At 37.4% G+C, this 15034-nt stretch overlaps 1 protein-coding gene across 1 annotated transcript; it reads left to right on the top strand.

Moving 5' to 3' along the window:
• Window positions 1–897: 897 nt before the first annotated feature.
• Window positions 898–14108, top strand: LOC145996456 (uncharacterized). Its single transcript, XM_083132948.1, has 3 exons — window positions 898–1063; window positions 3727–3908; window positions 14066–14108. Coding segments are annotated over exons 1-3 (207 nt in total). The 5' UTR covers window positions 898–1061; the 3' UTR covers window positions 14089–14108.
• Window positions 14109–15034: the final 926 nt, after the last annotated feature.

The following is a 15034-nucleotide window of genomic DNA, read 5'->3' as shown; positions in this document are numbered from 1 at the left end:
CAACTTATTGATGGCAGATATTCTAGACGAAATAATTCTGTACATTTGAAAGTTCCTCTGCACTGTTATTGGTGACCGGATCTCGTGATACCAGAGGACATGCTGAGCATTTTCCTGATTTGTGAACATTTCCGGTTTTCTGGACACTGACACTGCTACACTACAACCACGTTACTCAAACCTGCAACAAAAAAACTAGGTTAGTTTTCCAACATTTTGGCACCACTTTCACATCTCTACCTTGCATCAGGGAAATACTTCTGGGACACCCGGTATATGTACAGGATGGTGTACCTGGTTTGGTTTGAAATGCATCAAATACATTCCAAACCCCAACATTTTTACCTGATAATTTCGATAAATAATTGCAAGTTGTGATGAGTGTTATGTTACTTTCCTTGTAGGTGTCCCACGAACAATGTCTCAAGTTACTTCAGGGAGTTCACAATTTGCTATACAACGACCAGCCACTGCAGTGGCACCATCTATGCGAAGGCCAGCCACTTCAATGGTACCAACTATACAAAAGCCAGCCACTTCAGTGATACCAACTATACAAAGGTTAGCCACTTCAGTGGTACCAACTATACAAAGGCCAGCCACTTCAGTGGTACCAACTATACAAAGGCCAGTCACTTCAGTGGTACCAGATATACAAAGGCCAATCACTGCAGGGTCACCACCAAATAGAAAAGCGTATAAATTTACGATTTCTGGCCAAAATGAAAAGGATCTCTATTATCAGGATCAGTTACAAACAACGTACCAGGTAGTGGTGTGTTTGCCCCTGTGAGTGCATTTTCAGGGGTCACAACAAGTCAGGAATCACCATCCACTTCACCATTAGCTACATTCGCCATGGATATGAGCTCACCTCCCGTGACTGCAAACGTCACTACCACAGTAGCCTCATGTGTTACTGCAACAGCTCCACATACTTCTGCAGCAGTGTCAAATAATACCGCAGCAACTCGAATTACTACTAGTACAGCACTTCCAGGTACTACTGCAATGCCTACAAATACTACAGCAACACCTCCAAGTACTGCTTTCTCAGCAACATGTAAGTCATGGTAGAACCAAAATTAATTACATAGCTGCTATTTAGGACATGTGCAGACAAGCTACTTTTGTGGGGGCCACAAATTGTGACAGAAATTAAGAAAATGCTTTCTTATGAACATGCATACAAGATGACACTTTTTACAATCACATCTTTCTATTTTCTCAAATCGTGGCCTTCCACAGAACTAACAATATACATGTAGTCAACTGTATATTTGCAAGTGAACCACTATTGAAGTTGTAGATTTCCTGTAAAAACAAATGCTGTTTCTACGAAGATGTGGATCTTAGCATTCTGTGGTTGCCACAAAAGTGTCTTATCTGCACGACTTCTTAGGAGGGGAGAGAATGCCTCTTGTGCCATTAGATAAATCAATTGACATTATATAAATATTTAAAATAATATATTGGAAACTCAAACACAGAATAACCGAAAATAAGAAGAATTAATACCAATTTTTGGTACATGAGGTATTTGGTGCATATATCATACATTATCTTACAAAGATGTGCAGCTGCGGAAAAGATGTGCTGTATTATCAACTTTAAAAAAGTTTAAATATAAGTAAGACACATTACCCCGCTGATGGATTTAGCAGGAGGGGCATGGAGGCATACGCCCCTCCAAAGAGGAATGACTAAATATTATAAAAAGTAGTGATATTCATTAGATTATAATGGACAAAAATTGAGGGAGGGGACATTTATCAGATGTTAAAGAAATAGAACAAAGTTTCGGACGTACATTAATCTAGACTAAATTTACTAAACATTTAAATAGGAGCACACTAGAAATTGAATCCAGGGACTTGTTGGTTACAAGGCAAAAATGTTAACTGATTGTAACTGGTACAGTAAATATTATATGTTTAGGCTATGTGTGTGTGTGGAGAGAGAGGGGCTGTATTTAATATATTTAAAAAATCTGCACATTATATATCCAGTGTTCATTTCATTATGCCAAGCGTTTCAGAAATAATTGAGGGATAACAAAAATGTATTGCAAGTAAACTATTGAATATAGGTTAATGAAAGTCCAGAACGATCGAAGAACGCAAATAGTTTGTGCGTGTATGTTTTGTTAAGCTAACAGTTCACATACCTGCCGCTATGCGACACTCACATCACTTACGGTGTTTTGTTCAATGTTTTGATCCTCAAGATCACCGGTCCTTCCACCGTGTGATTTTTCTCGTGGGGTTTGATTAAAGACAGGATATTTGTCTCCCATGTCGCGTTATATCGCAGACCTAAGGGAGCGCATCATCGCAGCGATGGACATTATCGACAGGCCCATGTTGATGTGAGTGTGGGAAGAACTAAAGCTCTATCTGAAAGGTACAAACTACAGACTTGAAGTATGGTCTTGGCGGAAGTGACGTGACCTAGTACAGTTCGAAAGCGCCAAGAACAGAAGCACGCAAGTGCACAGCTCGCAGTCCAGATGGTTGGTGACTAGGTCACGTGATTTCGGCACTCGTTGTTCATTAGTTCATACACGGAGGTAGAAAGCCAGCGACACAGGTAGATATACGTTATGGGCAAGCAAGTTGTTGGTTATAGTTCTTCTAATATGTGGAAATGTATGTGTACGAGCATTTGAAAATGCTATGTGATTTCTATGGTGAAAAATAAGTGTTTAAAACGCGAGGAAAACAACGAGTACTCAGTTTTATCTACTGATTGTATTTGGCACTGCAGTCGAAGTGCTATTCGAAAGACAACACTTCCGGTCCACGACTTGAAGACCGCACTCCAAGACCATACTCGGAGGATGCTCGCTTCAAGTAAGGTCTTGCACCTTTCGGACACGGCCTAAGACTAACGTGTCGATGTGTGCGTTGTCACCCGTGGTGCATACATTGAACATTTGTAGGTGTACAAAAAATAAAGCTGTTTGAGTTCCTCGTTCGTTCTGGGCTGGTTTCATTAACGTACGTTCAATGCATTACTTGCAATATTTTTTTGTAATCCCTCAATTATTTATGACACACCCGGTACAACGAATGCCGCGCGATTGACTTCATCGCACGTTTTTGCCACCCTGCACATGAATACACACCCTTCATGACCCTATGTTCTTACGGGAGATGTGATGTCACTTTGTTTTAAAGCTTTAAAGCCATGCATTTCTATAGCCATACAACCTGAACGTCTGCAACACTCGCCTAGCCATTACGCCTCGTATTGATGTAATTTCAATGATTTATGAAGAATAGCATATATCTAGATATCAGTTAGTGACTTATCAGTTCTCTCGTACAATAGTAATTTGGTCAGGTTAACAGTGCTATTTAGTTTAATTCATGTAGATAAGAATGGTATTTACTTGAAATGGTTTGAGCTGCAATAACATTTCTCCATAATATAGGATATAGGGTTGGTTGGTTGATTTGGTGTTTTAAGTCCACTTTATGCACAGTAAGGCTAATCGGGACTGGACCTACAGTTTAAAGTGGGATCCGAACCACTTGTGCCTCCACCGGGTATCGAACCCGGGACCCCTTGATTACAAGGCGACGACGCTACCACTGCACCATCGGTGAGGCCCATAATATAGGGGATTGTGTGCATGGATAAGTATAGAATTCGATCTGTTCAAATACTCACCTGATTTAATGTGAAACTTTTATTAAAAGGTAGTTATTTTTTTTGTTTTAGGAAGATGAAGATATTGTCAGGGAAGACAATAATCCTAGAGGTGGAACCTTCAGACGCCATTGAGAACGTCAAGGCCAAAATCCAGAACGAAGAGGAAATTCCTCCAGATCAGCAAAGGTTAATTTTTGCTGGAAAGCAACTGGAAGATGGTCGAACCTTGTCTGGGTACAACATTCAGAAAGGTAAGTGATCTTCAATGATTACACAATTCCTTAATCAAATTTTTGATGCAATAGACAAAAAACGTTGTTAATCAGTTTCATTTACACAATATAGCAATTACATGTTGTACATATTTCAAACTTGCTAGACACTCCACATGCTGTATGAGAGTAGGGTGACCATAATATTCTGGCACCAAAACGGGACAGCCCCCCCATGACAAATCGAAATTACACAATAATTCTTTTTTAACGTATTGTCATATTATTTATTAAAGCATGGGCCACATGAATGATACATCATGCCTTGTAATGAAGGGATTCAATACCCGGTGGAGGTACATAGTGGTTCGGGTCCAATTTTAAACTGTAGGTCCAGTCCCGATTCGCCTTTCTGTGCATAAAGTGAACTTAAAAACAAACTCAAACGAAACTCAAATGATACATCATAAACAATAAATGAAATATCGTCTCCCGCTATAGTAAGATATAATATTAACCGTTCATAAAACTCCCCACATATCTGACACAGAACGGGAAATTTGTCTTCTGAGTTTGAGTCAAGATGCAGGAATTTAAATTCTTGTTACAGGTCCGTATTGAAACACATAAGCTTCTTGGCCATTCTTTTTCATTGTAACGAAGCACACACAAAGCAATACAACTCAGGACGCAAGCTAACTAAAACAGTAAACCGCTGTCTGCTGCCTGTTCGAACATTCTCGACGACAATGGAGCATTTTGATGGTTATGAAGTACTTGAAACGCAGTCCAGCTGTTTTGCCACTGTGTTGCCATGAGACTAGTTTAAAAATTCCATCAACATTTATTTTTTTAGCATGAAATGTCTCTCAAATCTAGATTTGGTTTTTGAAGCTAACTCCTTGAATTTTATAAAACGGGACAAATTGTGTTTTTTTTTAACAATATAGACGGGACGACCGGGACACGCCTCTGAAACGGGACTATCACGGTTAAAACGGGACATATGGTCGTCATCCTATATGAGAGGTACCTATCTATCTGTAGATCATTGAGGGTTCGTTTGCCTGTTTTGGTGGTTAAGTTACTGTGGTCACCCTTCTCAGTTTCATAGCCAGAAGAAACAGCATTATCAGCTGCCCCTTTTGATAGAACACTGAGAGAGAGAAAGACAATTTTGCAAGAAAGTACAAACGGTTACAGTGGAATGACAACACAATAATAATAATAATAATAATAACAATAATAATAAAGAAAAAACAATTGACACTTTACACTTCTTGAAAATCACTATTGCAGTAGAAAAATAAAAATAAAACATTTATAATGTAAACAATTAATGTACTGAAAGTACAGATTTAAATCTAAAACCAAACACAATTAGAATACAATTATTACACAGGAAAGCAACAGACTTGTGAAGGTGCGTCAAGTCTAGCAGCAGGTGATGGTTGAGGCAAATTGCAAGCGATATCGTGCCAAACAATATCTGCTAGAAATATTTCCAACACGTTTGTCACCGTCACAGTATTTAAGGTTAAATAGAAAATAAACTTATTTACGCAAATTTTCCATGTGAAATCCAAGTGCGTTTATTCTATGCTACCTACGGCGAAGCCCAAACAAAAATCTGAAAAAAAATCGATTATACCTAACGCCATGAAAGTAGTCCAGTCAAGGTCAGGCCACCCATCTACAGTGTTGCCAAGAAGCAACAAATAATCCTTACGTAATACACCAGCGAAGACGATATCAACCGCATACATACACTCATCTCACTTAGTATTCCGGCAGTTTCTTTCTTTATACAACATATTTGCAAAAGATACAATTCAAACTACAGGTGTATTAATATACGCTGTATAAAACACACGTTAGTACTAACTTCGTTGACCCTGTACAACGCGCGACGTATCGACTGAGCTGGCAACCTTGCAGGGCCAGGAGTGTGGAGAAACCAAGGGGAAGCTCCGAAAACGCCTGACCTTGACTGGTCTAATTTCGTGGTGAAAGCAATAGCAAATATGACTGATGGTTCACTCTCAAATAACAACCACCGCGCACAGCCTGCTCTGCCCACCAGGATTGAAAAGGCGGAGACACGTTCGCTGTAAGACTTCTGCCTTCCCAGAGCTACAGGAGAACCTCACACCGCTACCAACAATTGTAATGCAAAACTGGCTAATTATGAAAAAGTACACTGTATCATTAAAATAGAAACAGGCCTCAGTCATCCCAAAGAGAAGAATGATTTTGATTTCGTTTTGTTATTTAGTGTCACTTTCCCGCCACTTTTTACTAATCGCGACGACGAGAATGAGTGATGATACGGTGAAATTGATGAAGGGACACTCACAAATAATTCCCATGCATACCGGGATTTGAACTGGATACCCCTGGCGTCGTAGCACGCTGTGCTATTAACCACCTTGCCACAGAGGTTGGCAAGAAAATAATGGAGTTGCCGTTCAAATGAACCATTGAAGGTAAGATGTTCGTTGTATTTGTTATTCTCGCCAACATAAATATTTTACAATATGAGCCTTTTTTTATATAAATAACCATGAAATACTTGAAATCAATTCCTTGCTGTTTCTATTTAAATGATACAGCGTACTTTTTATAATTATTTTAAGGTGTATATTTGTAATCCAATACTTCAAAATTCAAAAAAAATGAACGAAAAAGACCCTCCTCTCCGCATTTTTTTCCTTTAGAAAGAGAGATAGCACAGGTTTTGTACCCAATATACGCCACTGGTAAAATTTATATTTATATACAGTAAACAGCACAGCTGTTCAACACAAATACACTATTTTGTTGGTCATTTCCGAGGATTTACGCAGCAATTTCTAGGGCTTCGGCTCATTTGCCAATTAATTTCTACTGGATGGAGATTTAATTTGCTTCAAGGAAGAAACAATTATGGCCGCTCTAGTGGCGTATGTACTCTTTGCTCCAACCCCATGACGTAAGGACGAGGTACTTTGGTTGGAAAACGAAGAAGGTGAGTACAAAACCAGCCAAATGACATCAACGATGAATCTACATGACAAAGTCATCTTGAATAAAAATAAGCTTTTTGCTTACGTAAGGAAGCATTGTAGTTCTTATTGAAGGTCTCGGGAGTAAAATATGGTAAGTGACAAAATGCAGGTTTCGAGTTTCCAAGTCAAATAAATTTCTAAATTATTTACAGCAAATGTGATTCACTTGTATATTTACTATCATACAAAAACGATATTTCATCCGAATTATTTTTGTCTGTGGTGCTACATGCGATTTATTTTAGGGTTCTTCAAGGAATTGCTGTAGTTACCATGCTTTACATTCAATGACATTATCAAAATGAGTGCTCAAATTGCACTTTTTTCAAGCTGTAGATTTTTTGTAGCAACCATAACAATTTGTAATACAAAACTGAAAGCAACTAATTATTTTATTCAATATGTAATAACGTGAGCTATTTATTCTAACAAGGTTTTTTAGTTTTCCGTTCACGATTTTTTGTTTAGTCTATGAATGAAATGAACATCATTAGAAAAGTATATTTCTTAGTTTCATTGGATTATTATTTCAAGAAAATAAGTTATGAATGGTTGTGATTAAAAATAACTTCCTTGTCTCTATATGGAGATCAATTTTCGTATATACTTTTCATGAATGTTTCTTCAGCTTCACATATCTACCTCATACACAGATCGAGGCTATATTTTTTACATCAGCATGCGAAGCAGAATGTGATACACAAACACCTCTCTTGATACGAGAGAGTTACGTAGGCTATTCAGATTGCTTGCAATGGTAATATTAGATTTCTGTGATTAAGAGAAAAGCAAATTTATACAAAAGTTAATGTCTATATCTTAAAGACAACAATTATGCCCCTTGTAGCTTTCTGTTACATTTTCCTTTAACTTGACATATTTGTAAAGAATGATTTCAAATATCCGTAGGGCTTATTTCTTAAATAAATTTCACTGGAACTTAGCTCTTAGGGATTAATATAGTTATTATTTCGAACCAAGAAGAACACATGCTTGCAAATGAAATATCAACAATAAAAGAATTTGCTTTCATCAAAGTCACATATATCATAGGAAAAAACACTAAGTCGCTGACCAAGGCAGTTTATTAAGATATAAAAACACTTAACATGTAACGTTTAAACACTGTATCAGGGTCTTTATATCTTAATAAACTGCCTTGGTCAGCAACTTAGTGTTTTTAATATGGAAACAAGGCTTAATTATATTACAATCATAGAAAAGTTAATGAAATTACAAATAGGTAATTATATCGGCGATAAAAATATACCTTTTAAAATGCGCATTAATGAAATAAATATTTGATAGAAAAGAAACTATACAATTTGGAATCATTGACACGATTCAGAGATCGTATCACAAATTCCTCAAGTGCCAAAAGAAATTGATGTTGAGTGTGAAGCATGGTATCTTAAAGCAGACTTAAATGTGCATACCAAATTTAAAATCAAACCATTCTCTACGTGACTACAGGTATTTATATCTAGTAGAAAGAAAATTTGTGCGTCTCTACTATATCGCAGTTCACATACAGATACAAGAGTAACAATTATTTCGAAACTGCCATTATGAGCACTGCTGCATGCAGGCCCGTAGCCAGAATTGATCTCCAGGGGGGAGGCTCACGGGTTATCAGGGGGGGCTTTGTAAATCAAGTCCATTTTTCAAAAGTTTAAAAGTGTTAGATGAAGGTAAATTATGTGGTTGGGGAGGGGGTTCATTAAGTTACATAAAGTTTAGAAATATCACATAAATACTTCATTTTCTATATCTTTTAAAATATCACTTGAAATGTTAATTGGCTGCTACTGAAATCATCCCTTACTACGCACTGCATACTACGTTTGATGATACAGATATTTATTTTACACAAGAAAAATAGACAATATCCCATCACAGTGCCTAACGTACATTCCACTGCCCGGCCGAAACAATAAAACTCCCCTCCGTTCCCAAAACTTGGGAACTGTTAATTTTTGACGCAGGTGCGGAGGGAATTTGAATAATGACATCAGAGTCACAGATTTCTGTATAAATGGGAGGTTGCAACAGGGGCAACGAAGGTACAGATAAAGAAGCTCCCCTGTGAAGAATCTTTCTGAAGTCTGGAGAAGAGAATCTCCTAAATACTTGCCGCTACTTAAGACTTCTTCTTATAAATATCATCAATGAATGTAATAGCTACTGTTCATGTTCCCTGAATTTAACCCTCACCAAAGTTGTGAGCAAAATAATATCTGCTGTCCACATTTTCACTGCAAGCAAATTACACAAAATAGCTTTACCTAATGTCAAGGGGGCTGACCTCAGTGCAAGGGGAAGGGGCTGACATTACTTCCAGGGGGAGCTCAGCCCCCCCTTGCCCCTGCCTGGCTACGGGCCTGGCTGCATGTACGCATTGATATCTACAGTGCATACCACATTATACATGAAATGAAAAAATTCGTTGCCAAACTCAGTTTTATCGCCTTCATAGGTCCTCTTCATTATTTTTCGGTGGTACATGCTTTATATTTTTCGTGTGTTGACGAAACAAAAAATTACGAGTACGATTCGTCTTCGTTTACGATGGACTACACGATGTGCATTGCAACTGAATAATGGCCAAAATGTCATGCCATATTTTACTGCCTAGCCCTTTAATTGTGAAAGAAGGCACACATATAGTGGTGGACATGTAACGAAATAACTATTTACCTACATACATGAAGTCAACCGCAACAAGTTGTCCATAAATGTATGGAGTCTAATTTGATGATAAATTTTCCCAGAGAGCCGTAATTGTAAAACTAAATGCAATGATAAAGAGGCAGAATGAGGCAACGAATACCTTCTCATTTATTTTTTTACAACGAAATACCTAAGAGCTAAAATATTGCATATTCTCATGTTAGATTGTAGAATTACCGGCCCATTAAAAAGTCTATTGACATTTTAACCAAAGATAATTTTATTGACAAAATTGACAGTACTGCTGAAAAATACTCCAGAATAGAAGACAAACTCGCTGTATCAGTTATTCTATGGTGTTGATCTTTACTTTGTACACCTTAGACTAAATGTAACCTCAGATAAAATAAGCCTAAGGGAGTCAGGTCTGGAGAGCGAGCCACCCAAAGTCTTGGTGAGCCACGTTCGATCGGGGAAGGTGACAGCGAGGTAGTTCCGAACAATCCTGCGAGATGGGGTGGTGCACCATCTTGCTGGAAACAACAGAGTATTTTATCCTATTCTGAACACCATTCTTAAGCGATATCAAGACAATGTCAAGAGATTTTTTAATCACCCTGTATTTAGCTTACTTAAAAGCATAATATAAATGCACTTATACGTTTTGAACATTTTTGAACATTTGAATGTTTCAAATATAGGTACTCAGCTAATGTTTAAAATATGTAAGTTCTATGTAGGGAGGAGAATGAAGACTACAGTTTCAGATGTTCAATTCTTAGTTCTTATTGGTTAGAATGTGTACATATTTATTTGTTTAAGTAAAGAATCAAGTTTTCGATGTTTGGGCAACCGCACAGCGGATCCGACACAACGCGACGCGAAGAGTCATTTTAGTTGCGAACCGACTCGGGGAAGGTTAAACATAGGCCGCCGCACACAGGACGAAACATTTGGATCGAGTCAAGTTGCGACGGTTTGTGACAAAACAGCGAATGTCTGTGGAATTTAGGACGTTCTCCGTGGCAGAGTGGTTAGCCCATCGCACTACGACGACAAGTGACTCGGGTTCGAATCCCGGCCTGGGCATCGATGTTCGTGAGTGTCCATTTATCAATTTCATCATATCATCACTCATTCCCATCTTCGCAATTAGCCATAAGTAGCAGAAAAGCGAAGTAAAATAAACCAAACCAATCAATCAAAATCAATCGGTCTAGGAAATTTGATATCGCAAAGAGCAGATTGCGACAAAACGATCTGCGCATGCGTGAATCTATTCAATTCAGCCACAGACCTCTAATTACAGAACGAAAATGGGGGCCAAAATTCCGAACTGGGGACAGTATTATGGTTGCAATTTTTTTTTATTTAATTGCAAATTAAACGTGATTATATTCTGACACAGGAGATCGCCGAAACAGAAAATCTGGATGACCAGAAAAATGTCCGTTCACAAAATATGGATTTCTGACATCTAACTACTAATACTTCATTTAATTAACACGAAAATAATGTTTATTGTCATTTGTATGTCCGTAGGCCTAATATTGTGCATACGTTGTCGTAAATTGTGCAGTTCAGTGACGTATTCTGAAAATTTGACCCGGCTTACCGCAACAATTCTTATTTATTATGTAGAAATATGTATTGTGTAGAAAAAAATAACTGAAGTCAGACAACTTCAAAATATATTAAAGAATTTGGTTTACTGGAGGCAAACCAGATAACGCGAGAATACGCCACTGGTGCAGTTCAAAAATGTAAAGGTCATGTTAGTGACATAAGGTAATACAAACTCACTCGATTCACAAGATATAAAATCATATATAAATTCTACATATACATTGTGGCATTCATTCAGCTGCAAACTACTGTAATGTATGGTTGACCCGTTTGTCAAATTATAAAAGACAGACCTAGACCTACTGCGTACGTGGACGAATCTGATATCAGATTTTAGTTAACTAACAAAATGAGTCGTCGTGTCGCTTTGTGACTCGTCGTGTCGGATCCGGTGTGCGGTTGGCGTAAGACTTGATGATGAAAATGAATTGTAATTATACATTTTAAGACAATATATTCTGCAGTGTTGTGTATGTTAAAGCAACAGCAGGACTTCATAGACGTTGATTGGTTGGCTATTTATCTCTTCGGTGACGATCAGTAGCGGCGATTGGGTGCCAAAATTTGGGGAAGGGGCCAAGGACAGTGTCAAGACTTAGCATTAAGAGGTCATAGTGCGGGAGCAAAAGATGGTCCCCCCACGCCCCTAATCGTCGTCACTGGTGACGTTGCATTCTTATCAACAGTTGTTAGTCATTAAATATATTATTATTTCCATATCATTGTTCTTATGTAAGTTATTTTGAGTGTTTGCATGTACCATATTTGGTTTGTGGTACTGAATATTGAGTCATCTCGTCTATGTGTGAAGGCGCCGGAAGAAATGAGGGGGAGGGGCAGAATGGAAATATTTTCTGACAGTCACATGGAGTGTCCATATAAAAGCGCACAAATTTGCTAATTTCTCCCCATTTCTGTTTTATTTGAACTCACTTTCCTACATATTGGGTTAATAGAGACGTTAAGAATCAGTGATGAACTGATGACATGACTGGACAACACAATGATATATATCTATGATTAAGGTTAGATACTGGGATCTCTGGCTTGCAGCACGTGGCTTGGGGTTAGACTGGTCGGCCGGTAAGGGGGAAGGGTCGCCTTCCTGCTCCCTCAGAAGCTGCCACTATTCACGAAAGTGATATTTGATGTGATATGTGCGTCAATAAATGAATTGAAAATATAAGTTGTCTCTGATGTTTATTTCATATGTAATGTGTTTTCATAGGCAAAAGTAGCAACCATTTTGAATAGAATACTATATAAGATACTAATCATGGTAAACCATAAATATTGTCATTATTATTAGACTGTAAATAAACATGGCAGCTGATATTTTGAAAACTATCTCTGAAAAATGCTAAAATTCAGCTACGAAGACTACAAAATATATTTTAAGTTGCAATTATAGAGTACATCCAGAATGTTTTATTTTGACTGGAATAAAAGTTACTGAAATTTTTATAATTTTATTAACACACTCAACAAACATTTCCATAGTAGGTTCACATATACAGTATCAGAAACAGAAAAATGTACATTTACATTTTTTTATTTGTTTTAATCAAGCTTTTAAAATATTTTGCAGGGCCGTTTACTAGAAAAGGCCTTTCTATAAAAAAAACATATATGCATGTTGCTAAAAACCAAAGAAGGAATCTTAAGAATGTTTTTCTAAAAAAAATTAACAAAAATCGATTTAAATTAAAAAATCCGATTTAAACGAAACAAATTATCAAAATTATTTCTTAAATAATCATGAATTCTTATCCACCCTGGTCTGAAGTGAAAAGAAAGTGATATGGGTCTTTCAAAATTTTAAAAAAAAACATATTTCTTTGTAGAAATAAAGTGGGCTGAGTGCTTTCAGTGACTGACGCACGATCTCGCTTCCGAAGGTTCCTGGTTCGAGTGTAACGTTTCTTATGCATGCGTGTTCTTTCCGAGTGTGTCTTCATCAATTTCATCTAAATATAATTCATGTTGATTGTGGAAATTAGCAGAAAGACATAGCTAAGATTAGAAAATAGCAAAAAATTCAACTTTCTGCGTCCATCAAGTCACTGTTGGGTGGAGCGTCTTTTCATGTGAAACAGATTGCATGAAGTTGTAGACGAGAAGTGAAAAGTTGTAAATTCTACAAATACAACAATCTTCACCTACTCAACAGTAGCAGCATTTGTAACATCGCTTTTCTGTCCTTGGGTGGGGGTGGGGGGGGATTATGATGCAAACTGTACCATCGAAATTTTCGGATGGGGATTTTTTAAGTAAACAAATATAAAATTAAACATTTATGTATATTACTAAAATATATGTAAGGACGTTTTAACCTTAGGTGCACCATTAGAAGAAAAAAGAAGTATTTTGGGCAGAGTTGCCCACATATGCGTTTGTGGACAACACGTTGCGTCGACAAAAATAATAATTAATAAAGTTACTTTCAGTAGACACGATATCGTAATTACATACTTAATTGGGATTATGGCATGATCGAGAGAACATCATTGGCGTTGGGGGAGGGACAGAACCTCTGCCAAAGATTAGGATAAACGATGATATGATTAAATTGATGAAGGAATACTCACAAATAACACCCACGCCCAGGCCGCGATTCGAACCCCTGACCAGTCAATTATGAAACCACATTTGACTTAGTGACTAATGCTCTGAACAAGAAATGTAATACAAATTAAAACATATATAAAAAAAATCAATAAATATTGTAATCTAACCAACACATCAAACTACAGCAAAAAACATCCTTAGATACTTCAGTTGAACAAATGAAAGACTCACATATGACACTTTAATTGTGAATGATTAGAATAGAGTTCACCAATTAATCCCCAGTGTCTTTATTTCCATTCATCTAAGAAGAAACCATAAACGGATGGAAATTCGAACAACCCAAGTACACATGCCATTTGTTACAAGCTGCAGCCCAAAAAGGTTCGAAGCAACAATCAACGGTAATATTTCAAACATGTCGCCCAGAATACTCAAAAAGTCGCAAAAAGAAGAGACGATGGTTTCGCAATATAGGATCGAGAACGAAGAAAATTCAAATACTACTATCAAGATATGAAGGTCGTATAAAAAAACAAAAAAGAAGATACTCTATAACCATTACAACTGAAAAGCTCACAAGTGCTTGAAACTTCATGGAAACACTTCAAACCTAATAGTTTAATAACAGAAACACAGAGCAACACAACCTACATCGGTAGAAGAGAGAAAGGGAATTGCGTGAGATGAAAATTTGCAAGGTGTTAATACGCAAACACTAGTGGACTGAAAAATGACTTTCAAAACAAACATAAAACTAGAAGAAGAGAAATATGAGGGAAATTGGATTGACCACCTGACGAGAAGCAAATGCTCATATGTGTTTGAGCTCACCTGCAAAACCTCCATGCGTCCATCTGTAAGCTAGAGGCTCAAACACAGAAACACAGAGCAACACAACCTACGTCGGTAGAAGAGAGAAAGGGAATTGCGTGAGATGAAAATTTGCAAGGTGTTAATACGCAAACACTAGTGGACTGAAAAATGACTTTCAAAACAAACATAAAACTAGAAGAAGAGAAATATGAGGGAAATTGGATTGACCACCTGACGAGAAGCAAATGCTCATATGTGTTTGAGCTCACCTGCAAAACCTCCATGCGTCCATCTGTAAGCTAGAGGCTCAAACACAGAAACACAGAGCAACACAACCTACGTCGGTAGAAGAGAGAAAGGGAATTGCGTGAGATGAAAATTTGCAAGGTGTTAATACGCAAACACTAGTGGACTGAAAAATGACTTTCAAAACAAACA

This window comes from Lepisma saccharinum, chromosome 12 (assembly GCF_977018435.1).
Source record: "Lepisma saccharinum chromosome 12, izLepSacc3.1, whole genome shotgun sequence".
In the NCBI taxonomy this organism is placed as follows: domain Eukaryota; kingdom Metazoa; phylum Arthropoda; class Insecta; order Zygentoma; family Lepismatidae; genus Lepisma; species Lepisma saccharinum.
This window is presented reverse-complemented; position numbering and strand designations above follow the sequence as displayed.